Source organism: Rousettus aegyptiacus, unplaced genomic scaffold (genome assembly GCF_014176215.1).
Source record: "Rousettus aegyptiacus isolate mRouAeg1 unplaced genomic scaffold, mRouAeg1.p scaffold_m13_p_4, whole genome shotgun sequence".
NCBI lineage: Eukaryota > Metazoa > Chordata > Mammalia > Chiroptera > Pteropodidae > Rousettus > Rousettus aegyptiacus.
Genome location: NW_023416307.1, coordinates 144,736,093 through 144,757,721, shown reverse-complemented (window position 1 = coordinate 144,757,721; position 21,629 = coordinate 144,736,093). Strand labels below are relative to the sequence as shown.

Sequence of the window (21,629 nt, the reverse complement as noted above, 5' to 3'; positions counted from 1 at the left end):
TTAGTGGTTAGCAGCAAGGTTTCAAGTCGGATTGTCTAGGCTTGCCTCCAGCTGCCCCTAGCGGCTTGACTTGGAATATGAATCTCAGTCTCTTGGCCTCAGTTTTCTCATCTGCAAAATGAAAGTAATGATAGTACCTACATTATATTGTTGTAGAGAAAATGTGTGCCTAACATGTAGCTTAATCAACTTAGTTGCTAAAATACAATTACACTCCTTGATGAGTTTAGGTTCACAAAAAATTAACTCATGGGCCTATAGCAGCTGAACGGGAGACAAGTAAACTTAATGATATTGACAAGTAAACCTAACAGAAAGTAAGAGAGGTGCAGAAGGTAGCAATCCTCAAAGCCTTCCCAGACAACCCACTGCACTTGAAATCCAATTTCTTCCCTTGCTCTGCAAGGCTCCTACATTATCTGGCCTCTGCCCGCATCTCCAGTTTCGTCTTCTCTCTTTCTCCTTTTCTTAGCTCTAGCCACACCAGCCTTTGGTTTCAGAATGAGCTAAGCTCATTTGGTCCCCAGGACATTTGTACTTGTTATTCCTTTGCATGAAAGTCCATCTTAGTTCTTTAAAGGCCTGAGAAGAAGTGGGTGGGCCTAGAGGCGACAGGGGGCGTGGCCAGAGGCGGGGCGGGGCGAGATGGCGTCAGAGCAGGGCGGAGTCGCCCGGAAGTCAGGGCGGAGGCCCAGGAAGTGACGGCCGCGCTTGTGGAGTTTTGGAGTCGGTGAACTCCGCACTGCCAGGTCTGTCTGTGGTCGCTGTGTTCCTGGGCCCTGGGAGATGGAGAACGGAGCCGTATACAGAGCTACCACGGAGGAACACCCGGCCCCTGCCAGGGGCGCCCGGAAGGGCCTCGCCGCCTACTTCTTCCTGGGACGGCTCAAGTTGCAGCAGCGCGTGCTCAAACTCTTGCAGCTGGTGAGCCCGTGGCCAGGGCGGCGAGCCTGGGCCGGGGAGGGGAGCCTGGACCCTGGGCCATCGGCCTGTCGGCTTGGGAGGGCAACCTGGTAGTTCAGGAAGCGGCCGTTTCCACACCCCGAGTTCCTCCTCTCTCCGCCTGGGGCGGGGGGCGTGACCCTCCACCTCCCCGCGGGCGGCCCCTCATCCCCAGATTTCCCCCGGCTAGGTCGCCGCAAGCGACCTAGGCCCCCCGAGCGTGTTAGGCGGGCCCAGGAAATGCGTCGGAGGAGACCTAAGTGAGACATTTGGACTTATTTCATTCACTCATCTATCGCCCCCTTCGATTCTTCTCCAGCTCTTACTCTGTATTGTCTCCGAAAGTGCCTGTATTTAGACTACGACGTGCTTCTTGTTTATCTTTCTTGCTGTTTTCCTGGTGCGAGCCCATGGAAGTAGTTTATTTGGTGGACAAAGTCTTCCTATATCACTCACGGCATTGAGATATGTGTGTCCAATAAATAAATTGTCTCCCAGAAGTTTTATATCGATTAGAAAACAACTGTTTCTGAATGGGCGTGTGTGTACGAAGTTCAGAGGCAAAAGGACAGCTTTTTGTGTTTGTAGGTAGCAGAACTAGGGCATGGTATTTTCAATTTCATTGAGTTTCAGTTTAGGTAGTGAAGGTACCTTAAACCTGTTAGTGAAAATGTTAAAACATCTTTGATTTAAATTTTATATCAGTTTACACACATATTGAGCTATATTCAATTTTAATCAACAATGAGCAACATTTTCTGCAAGACGAAAAATGAGACTGCTAGAATGCTTATGGGTTTGTTTTGTTTTGTTTTGTTTTGTTTTATTTGTTTTATTTTTTTAACCATTGTAAGTAAAACTAGACAGTTGGTTTCCTTGGGAAGAACTTAAATTCTTAGAACTCAGATAACCAGAAATTATGTTCTTAGAAATCAGATGACCTACTTTTATTGAATAGAAAGATAGCATCAGGACACTAACACTTCTCTTGAGCCACCAAAATCATCTGGGAATAATTGGGAAATCACTCAGAGGCAAGTGACATTGTGGCCTTTGGAATGCAAGAGGATCTGGCTCTGTCCCTCCAGCCTCTTTTTAGATAGTTCCACACTGGCAACCTTTCAGTTCTTACCAAGCATCAGGATCCCCCTCCTTCCTTTATTCCTTTACATCAGCTATTCCTTCTATTCAGAATTGTTTCCTTCTGCTCTTGTCAGCTCTCACTGACTTTTAGATTTGTTTCTCTGCAGTAGAGCTAAAATGTTTCTATTTGAAAAGATCTCTTTCTACCAGAGAAGAATTAATATTCGTCCGAAGCATTCTTATTGCTCAAAAGACATCGTCAATATTGGTCTGTTGCCCATTAATCTCTTATTTTCAGTTGCTGTTATTTTTTCTTTGAAAATGTAGTGCTTTCTCTCTTTGGGTATACTATTCTGGATCCATACATCGTATCAGATTCTAAGTCCCCAGAAGAGAAAGGAACCTTGCTCTAAAACTTAAAAACCAGACACTGTGTACTTAGGAAATTCTTAAGAGTCCGAGGAGGTTGAATTGGATTTCCTCTGAGGTTCTTTCCACTCAGAATTTTTACAAACCTCTCAGGGTTGTGTTGATACAGAGTTGAACACCAAAAAGATAGGGAGCGGAGCCTGCAAACACAAGGGGAGGTGAGAGATTGAAGGGTGAAACTAGCTTTTGAGTTGTATGTAGGTAACTCTTGAGTTACAGCATCTTGGAGTTGTGTAGCTGTGTCCACCCTTCATGTATGACCTTAATTTTGTCAAAGACTTGTCCACAACATAAGTCTCCTCTAATTACCACCTACCCTTTCAGAGCTGAAGAGGGAATAAAGGTTCAGCTAGGAATTCAATGTAAGGAGTCAACTGCAGTCCTAAATTTATGCAGTTTATTATCAGTTTATTCTATTCTTAGACTGGTCCTTATGCCCATGTGTTTTATTTTGTGAGGGTTTTATTGTTGTTACTACTTTTGAGGGAGTTTGTTTTAAGGAGAGAATTGGCATTTGGCAACCTAATTCCTAGTTAGCTGGTGCAATAATATAAATATGTGTAATATTTCTCTGTGCAACAAGCTGACATTGTGTTTATGGTACCAGTTGAGGTCTTGATGGCTGCACAGTACTGTGATTATAATGACTCTTCAAACAAGCAGTTTGATTTAGAATTCACCAGTGATTTAAATTTATTAATTATAAATGTTACTCTATAAGTGCCAAGAAACAAATCACTTAGAAGCAATTTGTCTTCTGTTGGTGTTCTTTTCATTATTTAAATCTGAAAATTGTTAGGTACTAAAATTGAAATGCTCTGTTTTTACCTTGAGGAAGATCCATGATGTCAGCAAATTTTATCTTTGAACCTTTGAGAATAAATGTTTGCCTAAGGGAGGCTGAGCCTCACTTCTGGCTGACAGATGGGTTTATTTGAACTTTGCATATGACTACAAGGTTTTTAGTAGCAAGTTCATTCATTCACAAATATAATTTTGTAGATGGAGTCTTATAACTAATGGCAAACATTAAAAGGTTATATTTCTAAGAAATTTTTTTTGTAGTAGGCTGTTAAAGACAAACGATGGAGAATTTGTATTTAGTGTAATGACTTAATTTCAAGGAAGACTGAAGTTTCAGAAAAGATAATGAAATTGAAATGGAGAGAGACACAGGGTATCTGAATGTTTCAGTCACTAGAACAGTGAGACCATCTTTTCCCAAATGTGGTGGCCCCAGCAAATTGATTTTAATATATGATTTAATAGCAAAAGGGGGAAATGCACAAAACTGGTTGTAACTTCAAAAACTCAATATTATAGGAAAACCTACACAAACATACATAGTCATGAATTAACTTAGTAAGTAGTGTTTGATGGGGGAGGACAAGCACAGAGTGGGAGTCAGGAGACCCAAGTTCTTGTCTGTGCTTGGCTTACTTGGGACTTAGCCTGTCAGAGTTTAACCCATGATTTGTAAAGAAGAGGGTGAGGCTATATGCTCTCCACAGACCCTTCCAACTCTAAAAGCTTGATGATTCCTTTAATTGCATTTGGTAAAATTTTATGTCATTAGAAGGAGCTGCATTAGGTGTCCTATAGTTAGGTATGCAGCTTGATATTTAGTAAGAAATATTTAATATGATGTCTTCATGCTATTGAGAGCAACACTGATTGCCAGAAACTTATGGGTTGCGCTCACCGTTATTTTCTTACCCAATTCAGTGGGCTTTATCTTTTCCTCTCCTTAACCACTTTGGTATTTATTGCTGGTGACTACCCATTTTTCAATATTCTTCTTTTCCTTAACTTTTGCAATTTTTTTAAATAAAAAAAAATGGCTTACCAAAAAAAGTAAGTAAAAAATATGATTGAAATAAGCCACACTATAGCCCTCACACTTTCTTACCCCCAGCATCACTGTTTAACATTTTGGACTGTGTTTACTTGCTTCTCAGACTTGCTCGTCTAGTGCCAGTTACTCTTCCCCTCTTACTCTTGAAGTGATATCCTCATTCTTTCAGGCCCCACCCAGCCCTCTGTTCCTCTTGTTTTCTAACCAACTAAATCAGTCAGGCGGTCCCTGTTGTCCATGTAGAAGTCGATACTCCCTGGCATGGTCATCACAAAACCATACCCAACACCATGACCATTTTGCTCTTCACTCTCCATCCACTTAGGCCAATTGCCTTGTTACCCCTTTTGGGCATAGTATGCAAATTCTTGCCTGCATGAATCTGTACTCCCCCAACCCCCCCGCCCCGCCTTCCCCTCCTGGACTGTCCTGTTCCTGTACATATGCTTGCTGTCACTTGCTCTAGTTTGAATTTTGCTTTTCTTACTCATCCTTCTCCAGCTGTTCTTAGTCCAGGCGGATCTGAACATTTTCCTGAGATTTCCTGAACTTAGATATAATGAATGCTCAATTATGAGGTATAGAAGACATTGCGTTCTTATCGTTTCTTGTACACTGATTTTGTTGCTCTGTCATTACACGTTCCTATGCATGTTACAATGCTGCATGTAATACTCAAATCCTTTTAATTTTTTTATTGAGGTATAATTGACAGGTAACATTATATTAGTTTCATGTATACAAATAATGATTCAGTATTTGTAGGTATTACAAAGTGATCACTTTAATTTGTACTACAGACTGTGTAGCGCTGTGGGAGATTATAAAGGAAGCTTAATAGCATCAGAGATGGCCAGTTAGGAGAAAATTTCATACTGAAAATAGCTTGCAGTGCTAATTTCTTGGCCTTTAACTGGGAATAGGAATTAGTAAATGTCCAAACTTGATGGTATACTCCTGCAGTCCCTTAGGGTGCCCATGCAGAATCCGCCTCTTACTATTGCTCTGAGGCTTTAAGTTTAGTAAGAAGATTCCTGTTAATAAGTTTGAAACAGGACTTGTAATGATTTGAGGTCGCTTCTGGCTGAGCTGGATCCTGCTCCTTTCTTATGAGAATAGATAAGCAGTCTTTATTTTTACTACAGATAAGATTCTTTTGTCATATAGTCTGTATGGATGAGTGTTCCTGGTAATCTAATTATTGCAATAAGAATGGTTCAAGATAAGCTATTTCCCCAATTAGAGCCTTAGGCTGATATTCTTTCACAGTTAATTGGCTTTTATACAACTGAGATATATTTTGGAAATTTCTCATAGAGAAACTACTAAAACTTGGACAAGATTTAACATAGAGGCTGGAATAAGGAAAATGGAATATTAGATATTTAGTATTTTATTATACTCTAGTCATGTAAAAACCCTTCCTATAATTATAAATACAGGAGACTAAGGAAGTACCTTTACACAATGGCCTTCTGGAATTTGTCTTGGTTTGTCACTTTATTTCCTGTGGTTCAATGATTGGGACTGCCTCACCTAATGTCTGTCTGAAGGAAATTGTTTGGGATATACCAGACTATTTTATGCTTCACTCTACTCCTAGCTTAGGATCTATTTTTGTCCTCATGTAGATTCTTTTCAGTTGTAGAGATACGTGAATTTTGTATTGCCCACTGGGAGGGGGGAAAAATTCCTGAGAGGCTTAGATACCAATTTAGATTTGGCCTTTTGAAAAAACTTTTTGTTTTGAAATAAGTATAAATTCACAGGAACTTGGGAAAAAACACACAGGGAGGTCCTGTGCATGCATGTGTGTTTTCTTCTATGCAGTTTGATCACATGCGTAGCTTCTTATAATCACTACCACAATCAAGATACAGAACTTTCCATCACCACAGGGTTCCCTCATGCTTCCGCTCTGCAGCCACACTTTTCCTCGCCTAGGCACCAATAATTTGTCCTCCATCTCTGTAATTTTTATTTGAGAAAAGTTATATAAATGGAATCATGCAGTACATAACCTTTTGAGATTGGATTTTTTCACTTTTAATAAGTCTCTGGCAATTCTTCTAGGTTGTTGCATGTATCGGGTTTGTTCCTTTTTATTGCTGAGTAGTAGTCCATGGTATGTCTGTACCTACCAGTTTGCTTAACCATGGAAGGACATCTTGATTGCTTCCAGTTTGGGGCTATTAGTAAAATCGTTATGGACATTCATGTACTAGTTTTCACACGACCATAAGTTTTTATTTCTTTTGGTCAGATGTAGTTTTGAGGAATGCAGTTGCTGGGTCAGATGGCAGCTGTGTGCTTAGTTTTTAAAGAAACTTCTAAACTCTTTCCCAGAGTGGCTGTACCATTGACCTCGTTTGTATGAAAATGTTTTGTATGATAACATTTTCATTATACACCATGAAATATATCTGTCAATTTTGTATCAGTCTTGTTGCCCTTAGTATATCTGGTTGCTTCTACTGGCCTGCCTTGGGTCAGATGCCATTTCCCCACAGGCTTTGACTTGGGTCATCAGTTATTTTGATGATTTTAACTCTCAGAAGGAAACTCCCTAAGATTCCACAAAACCCACACAAACCGCCCAAGCGAAACTTTCTTCATTCTTTTCCCTCCTATTTCTTGAGAAGAGTTAGCCTCAGACCTGAGCTCTAAATCCTACCTTTAGAGAACCTCATTTCTTCCTGTCTTTAGACCCACCTATCTTACTGGTTTCTGCCTAAGTAGTTTAACACAAGCAGTTCTCTCCCATCTTGAAATTCCCTTCCCTTTGACCTCATCCACTACTGCCCTATCTGGCTACTCTTTTGAAAGTACCCTTCTTGCCTGTGCTGTCTCTATTTCACTTCTCAATATGCAGTACTGTAATCTAAGCTTCTCTAGCTGACTGACTACCCTGAAATTGTTTTTGCTGATGTCACCAGCAATCTTCTTACAACTCTAATTAAGTGTTTCAGTATGGTTCTTACCTGACCCCTAAGTACCTAAGTAGCATGTAGGACTCTTGATTACTTTCTCTTCATAGAAATGCTTTTTTCTTGGTCTACTCCCCCATGGACTGCTGTTCCTAATTGTCCTTTCCTGGTGTCTCCTTAAATCTTGGGGTTCCTCGGAGTTCTGCACAAGGCAGACTTTCCTTTTTCTGGGTGATCTCACAGCCTACTGCCACATCTTTATCTCCACCTCAGACCTCTCTCTCGAGCTGCCAACCCCATATACCCGTTCGCCTCGTAGACAGCTCCACCTAACTCTTCCACAGACTGCCCATACACAGCGTATTTAAAACTAAATTTATTCTCTCCCCAACATCCTCATCTCTTAAAAAGAAGGGGAAAAAATTCCCTCTTATTTCTGCAGTGAGAGCACTTTAAAACCCACTCGCACTTAATTATTGAGTTTCTGAATCAACAGCCAGAGTAGTTAACTATTCCCCCATTCAGTACAAAAAAAGCATTCTGACCCACATCTGTTTATCATGGACAGCCATGGCCAAGTAGACCCCTCTGGAGCTCTCTTCACTCCTACCTCTGCTGTCACTTGACTTGTGTTATTCCAAGACTGGCTTATATTAATCAAATATTTCATTAAATATTACACAGACTAAAATTGAGGGTGAAAAAGAATGAATTGTTTCTGGGAAAACTAAATTGAATGCTTTGGAAAGATTGAAAAATAAGTTACTAAAGTTACTAAAACAGGTGCTTATGGAATTGAGTAAGAGCAAGGCAACTGTGAAAGACTAGTAAAACTAGTCCAGGTCTCCAAGGGTTCTGTATTCTATCCAAGATCTTTTGCCACTTCAGATAACATATGTCTGGAGGTGGTAGTCATAAATGACGAAAGTGATTAATGCAGAAAACATGATGTAGAATTCTACTTTGTAGGCTCAGACTCAAAGGCCTGCTTCAAATGACTGGTGAATAAGTGTGCATTTCTGTACTAAGTTAAAATGCTTAAAGTACATACGTCATATCTTGTTTCCTACTCTGTTCAGATCCATCCTCTCTGATAAGGGCTTCTACCGAATCCTTCTGTGATTAGCCACTCTTCTTCATGACTACCTCTACCCACCCTGGGTACTCTCTTTCCCCTGATATTTCCTAAGTCAGCTTCCCAACTGGATGTCTGCCCCAAGTTTTGCCCTTCCTCCAGCCCCTTCTCTATATTGTAGCCAGTGAGAACTACTAAAAGCATAAACCTGATCATGTCACCCTTTACTTTAAAACCCTTAAAGTCCAGATTCCTTAAACTAGTTACAGAGGACATTTAGACTGGCCTCTGCTTACCTCTCTAGTCTCATTTAATCGTTTCTGTGCTGCCATCCCCTTTCGCAAACTGAAAATTTCAGCCATGGTGACTCAAGTCGCTTCCACAGTTCAGTTGCGGGTGGTAGGATGTATGGATGTGCTTTGGGGTAGAAGGATGCCAGGCTCTCTTACCTCTAGGTCTTTGTATGTAGTACTTCTCTGCCTAGAACTTCTTTCGCTTTCTTTAACCCTGACTCTACTATCTTTCAGATCTCAGCTTTCCTTCAGGATGCCTTTCTTGACCCCCAGGTTGTTGAATGCCTCTCGCGCGTGCCTTCATAACAACACCCTGTTTTCCCCCTTTTCTATAGCACATGGTAGTTATTATTTGCATACCTATATTCCCTTCAAGGCAACCAGACTGTAAGTTCGGTGTTGATCAGCCATTTAGTAATCTTGTTTATCATAGTCTCCACTTTATAAGTATTTGAGTGAACAGATAGTGTTTCCTGAATACCGTAGGTTTCTCCAAAAAACACGTGGTACAATCTTTTGTTTCTTTTGTAGGTGCTGTCTCTATTGGCCTTTATCTGTGAAGAAGTCGTATCACAATGCACTTTGTGTGGAGGACTTTACTTTTTTGAATTTGTAAGTTGCAGTGCCTTTCTGCTGAGTCTCCTTATACTGATTGTGTACTGCACTCCAGTTTATGACAGAGTCGAAACCGTCAAAGTGAAGTCATCGGTAAGCATGAAAAAATATAATCCTTATAACAAAAATGTAGCTGTTTTGGAATCTTGTATAGTATTGTTATTCAAAGTAGTAATACTTTCCAAACTCAGTAACGTGATAAGAATTGCTCCAATTCTGCTTTAAGTGACTGTTTTCCCCGTCACATGGGATGAATGAAGGAGAAAGTGAATTTAGAATGAAAGCAACAAATACGACCCATAGTTTACAATTACTGATGGTTTAATCTAATTCGTGTTAGATATATTTTTTTTAAAAACTGGAGTTTTATCACTTTTGATTTCTCCATTTGAGTGTCACTCATTGGTTCTACAGTTATTCATTGTGTACCTATTATATGCTAGGCATTATGCAAGACAAAAGAGGTAGAAGTAATGAATTAATGTGCTGTATTTTTGGAGTTTATAAATTACATAGCATGTAATTCTACCTATATTGTTTTGATTTTATTATGAAAATAGTTGTCTATATGTGAATTAAGAAGGCATTTATTAGAGATGCATAACTTTCTAAAGACTTAGTGTGCTGACCCTGAATTTTTATTTGAGTAAAGTATGGATTTATGAGATGACGTGAGCTTATTCACATAGGTGCCGCATTTAAGGAAGAAAGAATTGAGTAATTTACTTTTTCAACAGCATTCGAATTATCAGTAGTGGTTTGTAAAGAATTGTACATGTCAGGGTTGACATTAAAAGGATTCACATCTCTGAGGGAAAAGGTAAAAATTAGGATAAATCAGCTATGATAGAAGCATGTCTGTGACATTCTAGGGACAGAGGAAGGAAATAACCTGGTGTAGCTTCATCTATCAGCCAACCAAAAGTCAAATACATGTCACTTCAATTAGAAGAAAGAGAGGCGTTTATAAAAAGTGAAAAAAAATTAGGATAAATTTTTAGCTATTAAGAACAAGAAATAATAGTATAAATACAAAGCAGTAAGATTACGTTTTTTGTTTTTAATTAATGAAAACAAGCATTGAGTCATTGATTATACACCTAAGATATTTATTTTTTTCTATGAACCTTTTTGTACTTCTTAAATTTTATGCCATAGGAATCTGTTACCTCCTTTTAAAATAATTATTTTAAATAATTATTAAAATAAACCCAAAATAATTATTGGGTTTAAAACATTTTTAAAGTTGATACCAAACAGTTAAAAAGATAACTTTGAAAAACAGGTCCATCAAATCTTTGATGAGCTCATATACGCAGTTCTTGGTAAGGCCAATGACTGTTCTTTCATCTTACCTGATAATAGCTGCTGTCAATGTGCACTTGTGTGCCAGGTACTGAATGTGCTGTGATTTAGAATCCTTATACCTTAATGCTGCATTTTTCTGTTGAGGAAACTTAGGTTCAGGGTGGTTAAGTAACTTGTCCAAAGTTCCACAGCTAGGGTAAAAAAAGTAAACAGATTTGACCCCAGGAAAGCCCTCACTCTGCGCATTCTGTCACGCAGCTTAAGCAAAATCTTAACTGGAACCAGTGCCCTAGCAACTCTCCATCCTGTCATGGCAAACATCACCACAGGAGTATCTCTATAACAATGACAGCTACAGAACTCAGTCATTGTATGAAATACATATTAAAAAGAGTTTGCGGAGGGAATACCTTAGAATTTTTGTTTATTATAATCTTTGAAAGGTGTTCATGACCCTTTACAGATAAGTATGTGAAGATTTGGACAAGGGAAAAGTTCACCAGTGTCTAAACTGATTAATTTGTAGTTTGAATGTGTAAATTGATGTTTGAAACATTAAGTTTTGAAACCATTTTTTGATTTCCTGTCTCTCAACAGCAAAACAGTATCAGTATCCATAAACATCTTTTTAATTTTTACTTTAATGCTGCATTAGTAGTTTTTAAGAACACTGATCTTTTTGGCAAGAAACAATATTACAGTATTTTCCAGTTTAGTGTAATGGTCTAACTATAAACAAAATGTGAAACATTTATTACATCAAACTTGATCATTTAAAAAGTTATTTTTGAGTAGGTACCGATTTAAGAGTACTGGAAACAAAAGAAATAAATCAGTCATTTTATCCTTAAATGTTTTTTGTGAATATTTCATTATATTTCTTTGTTTCTATTAATAAGTAATTTTTCAAATTTAAAATAGTTGTAATTAAGAGACTATACTGTTTTTCACCTAACATTGTAGGTAAAGCTTTAATGTTTGTTTCAGTGATTTAATAACCACTTTCACTGTGTACATTATTGTGTGTTGTACTCTCTGAATATCCCCTGTCCAAAGTGTGGAGAGGGCTCCTTTACAGGGTATTAATTGAATGCCTGGCTTATTGAAAAGTTAGAAGTCAAAGTATGTAAACTTGGGTTGTGTGAAGGAAAAAGTACAACACTAAAGTTTTTTAAAAGTAAAAATCTAAAATGTGTTTTCATCAACCTAACCATACTGTAATCTTTATGTGTTTTATGTATATTTATAGGATTTTTATATTACTGGGGGGATAGGACTTCTGTTTTTGTTGGCATCCTGCATTTTCGTTTCCACACATGACAGGACTTCAGCTGAATTTGCTGCAACTGTAAGTACCTTGTATTTTTATCTTTGCTTATTTTTGTTTCATTAAAAATATGAAATCTGGAAAGTACTTGACAAGTTATACAATATGAGAGAGTAGTTTGTCTTTTAACTTATTTTTTAGTGTAATTTTCTTTGTTATTTGTTTATTTGTATTTTTTTATGCCTATAGCACCTGGTATTCCTAGATGGTCTCCCATTATTAGTGTAATTTTGAATAGAAGATCTAAAAGCAAATAATGATAGCTTTAAATATCATGGCCTTAAAACCTAGAACCTGTTTAAAATTTGAATTTTGTTCACAAAAACCCATTTACTCCACATATGAGCATGTTATTGCTAGCGAAATTGGTAGAATTGACTTTATTATATTTCTCTATTTTTCATTTCAATAAAAACATACCTACATGTCAGGTGCTGTTCTAGGTATAGAGAATACTTAGAAGAAATGATCCAAAAGTGGAGCCTAATAATTAGATAAGTAAATGTTTTTGTCTGAAATCCTTGGGGGAGCAGATTTTTTTTTTTTTTTTTTTACAATTCAGAATATTTTGGATTTTAGAAAGGTAATACTGTACATCTACTTCATTATACAATACTTTCAGAGGGCCTGGGCAGCATCCCGTATTCCAGCATATTAATATTTCTGAAGCATATGAATATTCACAGTAAAAGGGATAATTATACCTCAGCTCAATTTTGAGCTCAATAAATTATGAAAACTGAGTTTATATAGCTTTCTTGGATTTCACAATTTCAAATCAAGGATCATAGACTTGAATTGCTACCAGTGTTGTAAATGTGAACTACTAACAACTGGATAACAAATTCTTTTGCACATCTGCTGGTTTTCAGTTGCTACTTTGTTTATGACAAAATTGAAGTTTTAATTAATTGGGTTGTCAGCTAATAGATCATTAAAACTACTTTTTATGCTGGAACAACTTGAAAGGAGTTCAAGAATTGAATGGCTGTACTATATCTACCTGTTCATGGTTTCTTAGCACTCATGTATAAAAACAAAACATAAAAATAAAATTAATGCTAAATTGCAACTCATTCTAGCAAAGAGTAATATTTATCCACGCATGCACAAACCAACTGAAGAGAAAAAGTTTCAGTAGAGCCTTATGATTAATTTCAGTTTATATACATATTTTTGTTGCAAAGGAGTATGAAAGGGCGATGAAAACATTTTTGAGTATACAAATATGTTACTATAAAATCCTATGGAGAAAGCAAAATGGAAATTGAGGAAAAGTTGAGGTCAGAGAGGGGAGAAGTGTGTCATAAAATTCTTAACTATTAAAGAGCTTATTTATGTGTTTTAATTAGGGGATATATTAGACTGTTACAGTATTTAGATTTCATTGAATATATTTAAGAGAGACTGGTAGTTTAAACACTCATTTTTAATGTGCTGGAAATTACCTTTTGCATTATTTAAATTATGAAAAATTTTATAGAATCAAACGAGGAAGACAATTCCCCCCCCCCCCCCCCAAATTGTGAAATGTGTGAGCAAAAGAGCTGGAAGATTATATGGCATAGAGAGCCCTGCATGGACTGGAGCTCTCTGAGGTGATCAAAGCCGGCTTCACAGACAACATGCCATCCGGTCTGCCTTTAAAGTATTGACTCAGTTTGCCAGACCACTAAGGGGTAGATGCCATCAGGGGAGAAGATACTTAGATTTTGGGAGTGGGATTAATAATTAAATGTAGGTTGGATGTGTTGGGGACACTAGGGTGAATTAATGAATTTGGAGCTCAGTTTGCTTTACAGTGAAATGAGGCAGAATGCGTATCTTTAGAGTAGAGGGGCTGCGTGTAAAAGGTCAAGAGACTGCAGCAGACTAAAACAAAATGTTAAAAATCATGGAGATGGAGTGTTGGAATTGGAAGGGATTTTAGCCATTACCTACATCAGTTTTTACTTTTTATGGAGAACATCGTTGGTCCCCATTTCCTTAAGGGTTTAGCTAGTGAAGAAGCTAAATTTGAACCAGATCTTCTGTCTCTTGACAGAATTCTCAGAACGATTATATGTTAGAAGAATGCAATGAGGAAGTGATTTAAGGAAGAGGAAGTAGGTGGCGGCATCATATTGTTGTGTCATTAGAATGTGACAATTAACTGGAAAATATTTTTTTAGGTAATTTAACTTAAAGGTATTAGCAAAATAGAATTTCTGTTTTGATATTAATAACTTTTTCCATTTTTACTAGGCTCAGCTGCCTACTCATATATGTCCCTTATCCCTTCTATGGATCAGTCCAACTGGATTACTGCTTATAATCCTGTGTTTTATATCATAGGATTTTATTTTTCATCTATAACCTCAGTTTCATAGATTGGCACCCCACACATACCATGCACATATAAGACAGGACATTTGTATTTTGTGACACTTTGACTAATAGCCATTATCCTGGATTTTGGGGGTAACTTTAAATCTTTTTGATGACCTTAAATTTTTTTTCCCCACTAAAGTTAAGGATAATGTGTGTAAGATAAAATTGACGAATTGTCTTGCTTATGTGAAACCTCTCAAAGCCAAGTAGGAAATGTGAAATTATATTCCGAAATTCCTCATAACCTTTGCCCCTTTTTCTTCTTTAGGTGTTTGGATTTCTAGCAAGTATTATGTTCCTGTTGGACTTTGTCTTTATGGTATATGAAAAACGACAGGAGTCCCAGCTGAGAAAACCTGAGCCAACCGTTAATACAGAGCCCCTCACCGTGCCACTTAATGCTTAAAGACTCTAGGGAGCAGGTGTTGCGTAAGGTGGCAACTGGGAAGTACCTGAGCCTTGGCAGAAGCTCTCGTGTATTTTGTGAAACTTAAACCTTGCACTTCTTGGGAAGAACAAGGGGAAGGGCAGGAAGGCAGTTTTATCAATATTGACTGTGTATTAGTCACCACAAATTAGATCAGAGAGTTTTTGTTTTTTAAGAGTTGAAACTTGTATCAAATGAAATTTGTTTTTTCTTTTTTGTTTGTTTATTTTTTTGGAAGTGAGAGCGATTGTTTTCTTTAAACTACAGCTCAATTGGTGACAAATTATTCTGCCATTGTTACTAAGCTTAGCTTTCAAATTTTGCTTTATAGCTGTATAAACAGCATGATGAAGTTCATTTATAAATTGTTTCGTTTTTAAGTTAATTTGCTGAGCTATGAGTTTTTTTGATGATTAGATAAAACATATTTAAGTTTTACAATATTTAAAATATTGGTGTAGGTTTTTTCTTAAAAAATAATACCAACGCTTTATCTCACTCAGCCTTAAAATTATACTATAACATTTTAGGATAATATTAACTCTTTTATAACCTAATAGAAAATGTATAGATGTTGATATTTTTCTATATATAAAGCAACACCTTTAGCAGCCCCATGTTTATACTGCACTTTGATTGTTGATATCAAGTAAAAAAAAGATTTTTATATAACACATAGAATGCCTAAGGACCAAAGATAAGAAAGATGTTCTTTTGCAAAGTACAGTGAAATTATAAAAGCAGGCTTTGACCACTTACCAAGTGTCTGACAAGATGAGTTCATACTGTGAGTTAGAAAATGATTCATTCGCCTGTCGGCATATGATTATTTCTAGTGAAATTAAGACAGCTCTCCAGGTCTTCATCAGTGTTTTCTTTGGAGCCAGTCATCTTTTTAAAACCTCAGCCTTTGATTTTCATCTATTTGAGATGCTTCGCTGTCAGGCAGAGGTGGGCCTCTGGCTCTGATTCTTTTTTGTTGGCAGTTGTCTTTCCAGAATCTTGGACCCTTTTAATTGCATAGTATGTTAGCAGGATCTCTAGGATCCTTGTTCCCAAAGAGGCGCTGCTCTAATTTCCCTTTGGAGGAGACCTTCTTAAGAAAGAGAATATCTAGAGAATCCTGCCGAGGTTAACACTGTGATGGTATAAGGGAGCAGTCAAACCATTGTCAGGAGATACTGCATAACCAGTTCTGATAGTTTGGAAGAATCTTTGCTGACAGGATGTCTTAGAGCCAGCCAGACAAGGCACTTGGGATAGAACCTTTCTAACCAAGTGGTTCATAGAGCTGATCTTTCTTGTCCTCCTCCTAGATTTTTGACTCAGGACTGGTGTTACAGTGCTGAACCGATGCATCAAGTCCGTCAGGACTTTGGTGGAGGGCTCCTTGGCTGGGTGGCCAGCTTTTCCATCAGAAAGAGCGGAATTATGTTTCCAGTGAGACAGCTTAATGACCTCATCCTTTTTTACTATCTCATCTGCCTTTTGTGGCTAATGCGGGTCTCAAAAATTGGTCATTATGGCCAAACACAGCTTCTACTCTGTCTCACTGACTCAGGACCTTATTCGTTTGTATCAGAGTTTGGGTGCTAGTGCGAGTGGTTATGTCACCACTACCTACTTGGGAGATAATGACACTGATCATGGATGCTGTTTTTACTGGGCGTGCCATCCAGGAGAGGAGGAAGAGTCTGGGTCTTGGGTTCAAGAATAAAGACTGATTCAAAGATTGCCAGCTTATGGTAGGCAGGTTCTGGAATTTCACATCAAACTTTACCCTTGCCATTTTGAATATCGTCTAGACCCAGCTGGGATTCACAGCAAACCATCTGGGCTACCTCAGCGTCCATAGCATGCTTTGGGTCTGGTTGAGTTGATGGCCACGTCCTCAGCTGGCCTCACACATACAGCTTGTTGGCATTGAGCTTAAGCTCTGGTGGTTCTGAGATTTCACTTCGTAGTGTTTCATTGGTGTAGAAGTGGGTCTCTTTACTGGCTACTCAGTCCTTTCTTTTTCAGAAAGATAATATATTCACTGGTATTTTTGGTCACTTTAGAACCTTTCTTCACACTTTTTTATGGGGACCCATGACTGATTAGCCTCCCTCTTCTGTTGTAGAAGGACTTAGGAGTAAAGAGACCATTGTGGTAAATAAAACGTTCAAGGAGAACCTGGGGCCAAAACCACTGTTATGTACAGAAAAAGGCAAACTCAAAAAGTTTGAAATAATTTTTATTAACATCTATGGAAAATTTAATGTTATATTTTATACTGTAGGAGTGGAAAATTTTTCAGTAAGCCAGTTACAGGGAAGTGACAGGAAGTGATATCTTCAGGCGCCAGCCCCCAGGAAAAGCACTGACAGCCGCCAGGATGCAGATAGTGAAGCTGCCTACAAGGCCCTGTTGGATCGAAGATTTAGAAGTCCCCCGGAAACAGATACCTTTGTGCAAGGCGCTAACATCCAGCTTCTGCTTTTGTAATCCGCTTGCTTGCTTGTTCAAAAGCCCACCAGGATGTGATTTTAGGTTTTATAAGCTTCCTCCACTGGAAGCTCGGGGCTGATCTCTGACCCTGCGTGGTAGAGAGTCAGTCGCTGGCCAGCTAATAAAGGCTCATAATTCATCTCAGTTGGCTCCGTGGGTCTTAGAATTGATCGCACCACAACATTTGAAGGCCCCAGCAAGATCTCTCCAGAGGGGGAGCTCTCCTAAGACCCGTGACTCCGGCTGCCTTGGCCGAGGACCTGCCCAGTCCAGGGGACGGCCGTTGAGAGACATTCCTCAGCCCCGGACGCCAGGCGGACTTGCCCAGGAGGGCAGATGGACAAAAGTGAAATGCTGTAACAGTTGGGCACGAGCCATCTGGAGCAGCTTCACCGGTGAGTCAGACTGCACTTGGATTTGTCTCTCGGCGGGCACTAAAGGGAACTAGTGGAAGGCTGGACGCAGCAGTACTTCCCTAATTCGGTCAAAGTCGGAGATGTCAGACTTGACTTCAGGTATTCAGGTTTTCGGGTACACTCGGGTTTTGTGTTACCTGTAGTTTGCCTTGTCTGCATTATGTCTGTCCGTTCTGGTCGAATGTACTATTACCCTCCTATTGCCTTGGTTTTCATAAGTTTACTTATTTTGATTCTTTCCTTAGGTCTCGCCTCTGTGGCCCCATCCAACTGGATGCTAGGTCAGAGGCTGATCCTAGTCCAGGCTTATTTGGCTTTTGTGGGGATTCTCTCTTTTCTTGCCTATTTTTACTAACATGGGTCAGGCTTCTTCCTCGAATTGTCCTAGTCCCCTTCAGTGCCTCCTTAACCATTTTAAGGATTTCAGGAGATGAGCCCAAGCCTACAGAGCTAGTGTCATTCCTTCTGATCTTCAGAGGTTCTGCCAGTTAGATTGGCCCACATTTGGAACAGGGCAGTCATCAGAGGCATCACTCAACCTGAAAACAGCCCTTCAGGCATGGGGTATTATCTACGGAAATCCTGGCCACCCTGATCAGGTTCCATATATCGATGTGTGGATCAATATTGTTTCTGATGCTCCCAAGACCTGAAGGACTGTGCTGCGGCCAAGAGTCAAAGGCGACTCCCAAATCTGTCCTCTCAACACCAAAGGGGCCAAAAGAGAAACTGTCTGTATAGACACCTAACTCTCTTTACCCTGTCTTACAGGCACCCCCTGAGGACCCCGAGATCACTAATCCTCCTTCTTACTCCCCTCGTAACCCGGTCCTGTCTCCATTTGACAGGGAGGCAGAACCCCTCCAGAGTCCTCCTCACACCCGCACTGGGACTGTGTACCAGCCCCCACAAGACCCTGATCCTGTTCCTGACTCTTCGAACCAGACAGCAGTCCTGGCCCCACTCTGGCAATTGGCTCCCCCGGTTGGGGGAAAAACTCAGGCCATTCATGGTCTATGTCCCTTTCTCCACCAGTGATCTGTACAATTGGAAACACCAGAACCCCTCATTCTCAGAGAAATCCCAGGGGTTAACCTCTCTCCTAGAGACTATTTTCTTTACCCACCAGCCGATCTGGGACGATTGTTAGCTACTCCTCCAGGTCCTGTTTACCTCAGAGGAGCGGGAGCGGATCCTGGAGAAGGCTGCAAAAGCAATATTAGAGCCCAATGGGCAGCCTTTCACTGATCCGGCCCGCGTCCAACATTTTCTCCCGAACACCTGTCCTCCTTGGGACCCCAACACCGACCAAGGTAAGGAGGCTCTCCAACGGTATTGCCAGCTTCTGCTCCAGAGCCTCCAGTCTGCCTCCTGACAACCCACTAACTTACCTAAGGTAAGCGAGGTCATCCAAACTAAGGATGAGTCGCTGGCGGTGTTCCTGGAACGACTCTTAGAGTCGTACCGGTTGTATACCCCTATTGACCGGGAGGACCCTAATAATAGGAGGGCTGTGAATTTAGCCTTTGTCAGTCAGTTGGCCCCAGATATTAGACACAAACTGCAGAAGATGGAAGGGTTTGAAGGAAAGAACCTGTCTGAGCTGGTCAAGATAGCACAACGAGTATTCAACAATAGAGATGAGGTAAATATAGCACAGACTAAGAAGATGACCAAGGCCCTGTTTGCAACCATACAAGGAGCCAAGCCAAAGGCACTACCAGGAAAAGGCAGAGGCCAGGGATAGGGAGCCGGGGAGAACAATGGACCTAAGAGAGTTGGGTTAGAGAAGGACTGATGCTCATACTGCAAAAAAAGGGACATTGGAAGAATGAGTACCTGAAAAAGGACAAGCCCCTGAGAAGAAGGCCCCCCTTGTCCTCTTCAAAGATGCAGAATGAGGAGGTCAGGGCTCTTACATTATGAGCCCCTGGGAGCCCAGGGTAACTTTAGAAGTCAGGGGCAAGCCTGTGAATTTCCTGGTGGATACGGGAGCTACCTACTCTGTCCTACAGAGCACCCAGGGCGCACTCTAAAAAAAAAAGATGCTTATACAAGGGGCCACTGAACAGGGGAAATCTTACCCTTGGACCCAAGCCAGGATAACAGATCCAGGAAAAGGAACAATTACCCATTCATTTCTAGTTATGCCAGAATGCCCTTACCCGCTGCTGGGTAAAGACTTGCTACAGAAGTTAAAGGCCACAATTTCCTTCGAGGACGGGCATGCTGAGCTGACTGTCAGGTCAGGCCCACTGGCCAGTGTACTCACCTGCCCATTGAGGAATACCTTTTGCTAGAGGAGCCCATAGCAAACTCGCCGGGGGTCTTGCCTAAAAACCTCCTGTTAACCTAATTCCAACAAAGGATTCCTGGTGTCTGGGCAGAGGCAAATCCCCCTGGCTTGGCAGCACATCATCCTCCTATTATAGTAACGCTGTCCAACTCAGTTACTCCAGCCCGGGTACGTCAATACCCTATCAGTCAGAAGGCCCAAGCGGGTATTGCTGTTCATATTCGAAGGTTGATAGAGGCAGGAATCTTGGTTCCCTGCCACTCTCCTTGGAATATTCTCTTTCTCCCAATACAGAAGCCCGGCACCAATGACTACCGACCTGTCCAGGATCTCAAGGAGGTTAATAAACGAGTTGAGACCATCCACCTGATGGTCCCCAACCCTTACACTCTTCTCAGCCAGCTACCCCTGAGTCATCAAGTATATACTGTCCTAGATCTGAAGGATGCCTTCTTTATTCTGCCACTGGCCAAGGCTAGCCAGCCCATCTTTGCTTTTGAATGGGAAGACCCGGACAGACTTTACTCAGGACAGTTGACTTGGATTCGACTGCCTCAGGGCTTCAAGAACTCCCCAAATCTGTTGGATGAAGCCCTAAATCAGGACTTAGTCGAATTCCACCAGAGGCACCCTGAGGTAGTACTTCCACAATATGTTGATGATCTTTTGCTAGTTGCTGAAACAGAATTAGAGCATAAACAGGCTACTGAGAACCTACTCCAGGAGTTAGTCAAGAATGGGTATCAGGTATCTGCTAAAAAGACTCAACTTTGCACTCCCCAAGCAATGTACCTAGGGTAAAATCTACAGAACGGAAAAAGGACCCTGTCCTCTAGTCATATCCAGGTTATCTGAGGATACCTCAGCCGTGCATCAAGCGACAGGTTCGAGAGTTCCTGGGAGCAGTAGGCTACTGCAGGCTTTGGATTCCGGGGTTCGCAGAGATAGCTAAGCCTCTGTATACTAGTACCGGAGGGAAAGGAGAGAACTTAGCCTGGGGAGAAGAAAGGAAGGCATTTGAAGCCCTGAAGGCAGCCCTAACCACAGCCCCTGCATTAGCCCTGCCCAACCTGGAAAAGCCATTCCAGCTCTTTGTTACCGAGGTGCGGGGAATCGCGAAAGGGGTCCTGACACAGACCCTAGGACCCTGGAAATGACCAGTTGCATACCTCTCCAAAAGATTGGACCACGTGGCAGCAGGATGGCCCGACTGTGTGAGGGCGATCGCTGCCACTGCAGTCCTCACTAAGGAAGCCCTGAAACTGACACTAGGGCAGACCCTCCAGATCATCGCCCCACACGCAGTTGAGTCAGTGCGTCACGGCCCCCCGGACCTGTGGATTTCCAACGCTCGGGTCACCCAGTATCAGGTCCTGCTTCTCAACCCACCTCACATCAGTTCCTGAAAACTGCCACACTCAACCCAGCTACCCTGCTGCCTGACGATGACCCTCGCGAACCCCTGCATGACTGTCTTGAGGTCCTAGAGGACATCACCTGCACCAGACTGGACCTGACAGACAGCCCTTGGACGAATCTGGACACTATTCTATTTACAGATGGTAGTAGCTTCGTCTCAGAAGGAGTCGGGTATGCTGGGGCTGCGGTGGTTACCACTGGGACTGTCATCTGGGCACAAGCCCTAAGCCATGGAACTTCAGCTCAGCAGGCTTAACTAATAGCAGTGACTCAAGCTCTGCGGTGGGGTAAAAACAACACTATTAACATCTACATGGACAGCAGGTATGCCTTTGCCATGGCACATATACATGGGGC

General features: G+C 40.8%; 1 protein-coding gene across 1 annotated transcript; it reads left to right on the top strand.

The window, feature by feature from the left end:
• Positions 1 to 682: 682 nt before the first annotated feature.
• On the top strand, positions 683 to 17,281 carry CMTM6 (CKLF like MARVEL transmembrane domain containing 6). Its single transcript, XM_016140759.2, has 4 exons — positions 683 to 924; positions 9,136 to 9,312; positions 11,777 to 11,875; positions 14,493 to 17,281. The coding sequence occupies exons 1-4, from the start codon at positions 787 to 789 to the stop codon at positions 14,628 to 14,630; spliced, it is 552 nt and encodes a 183-aa protein (XP_015996245.1). The 5' UTR covers positions 683 to 786; the 3' UTR covers positions 14,631 to 17,281.
• Positions 17,282 to 21,629: the final 4,348 nt, after the last annotated feature.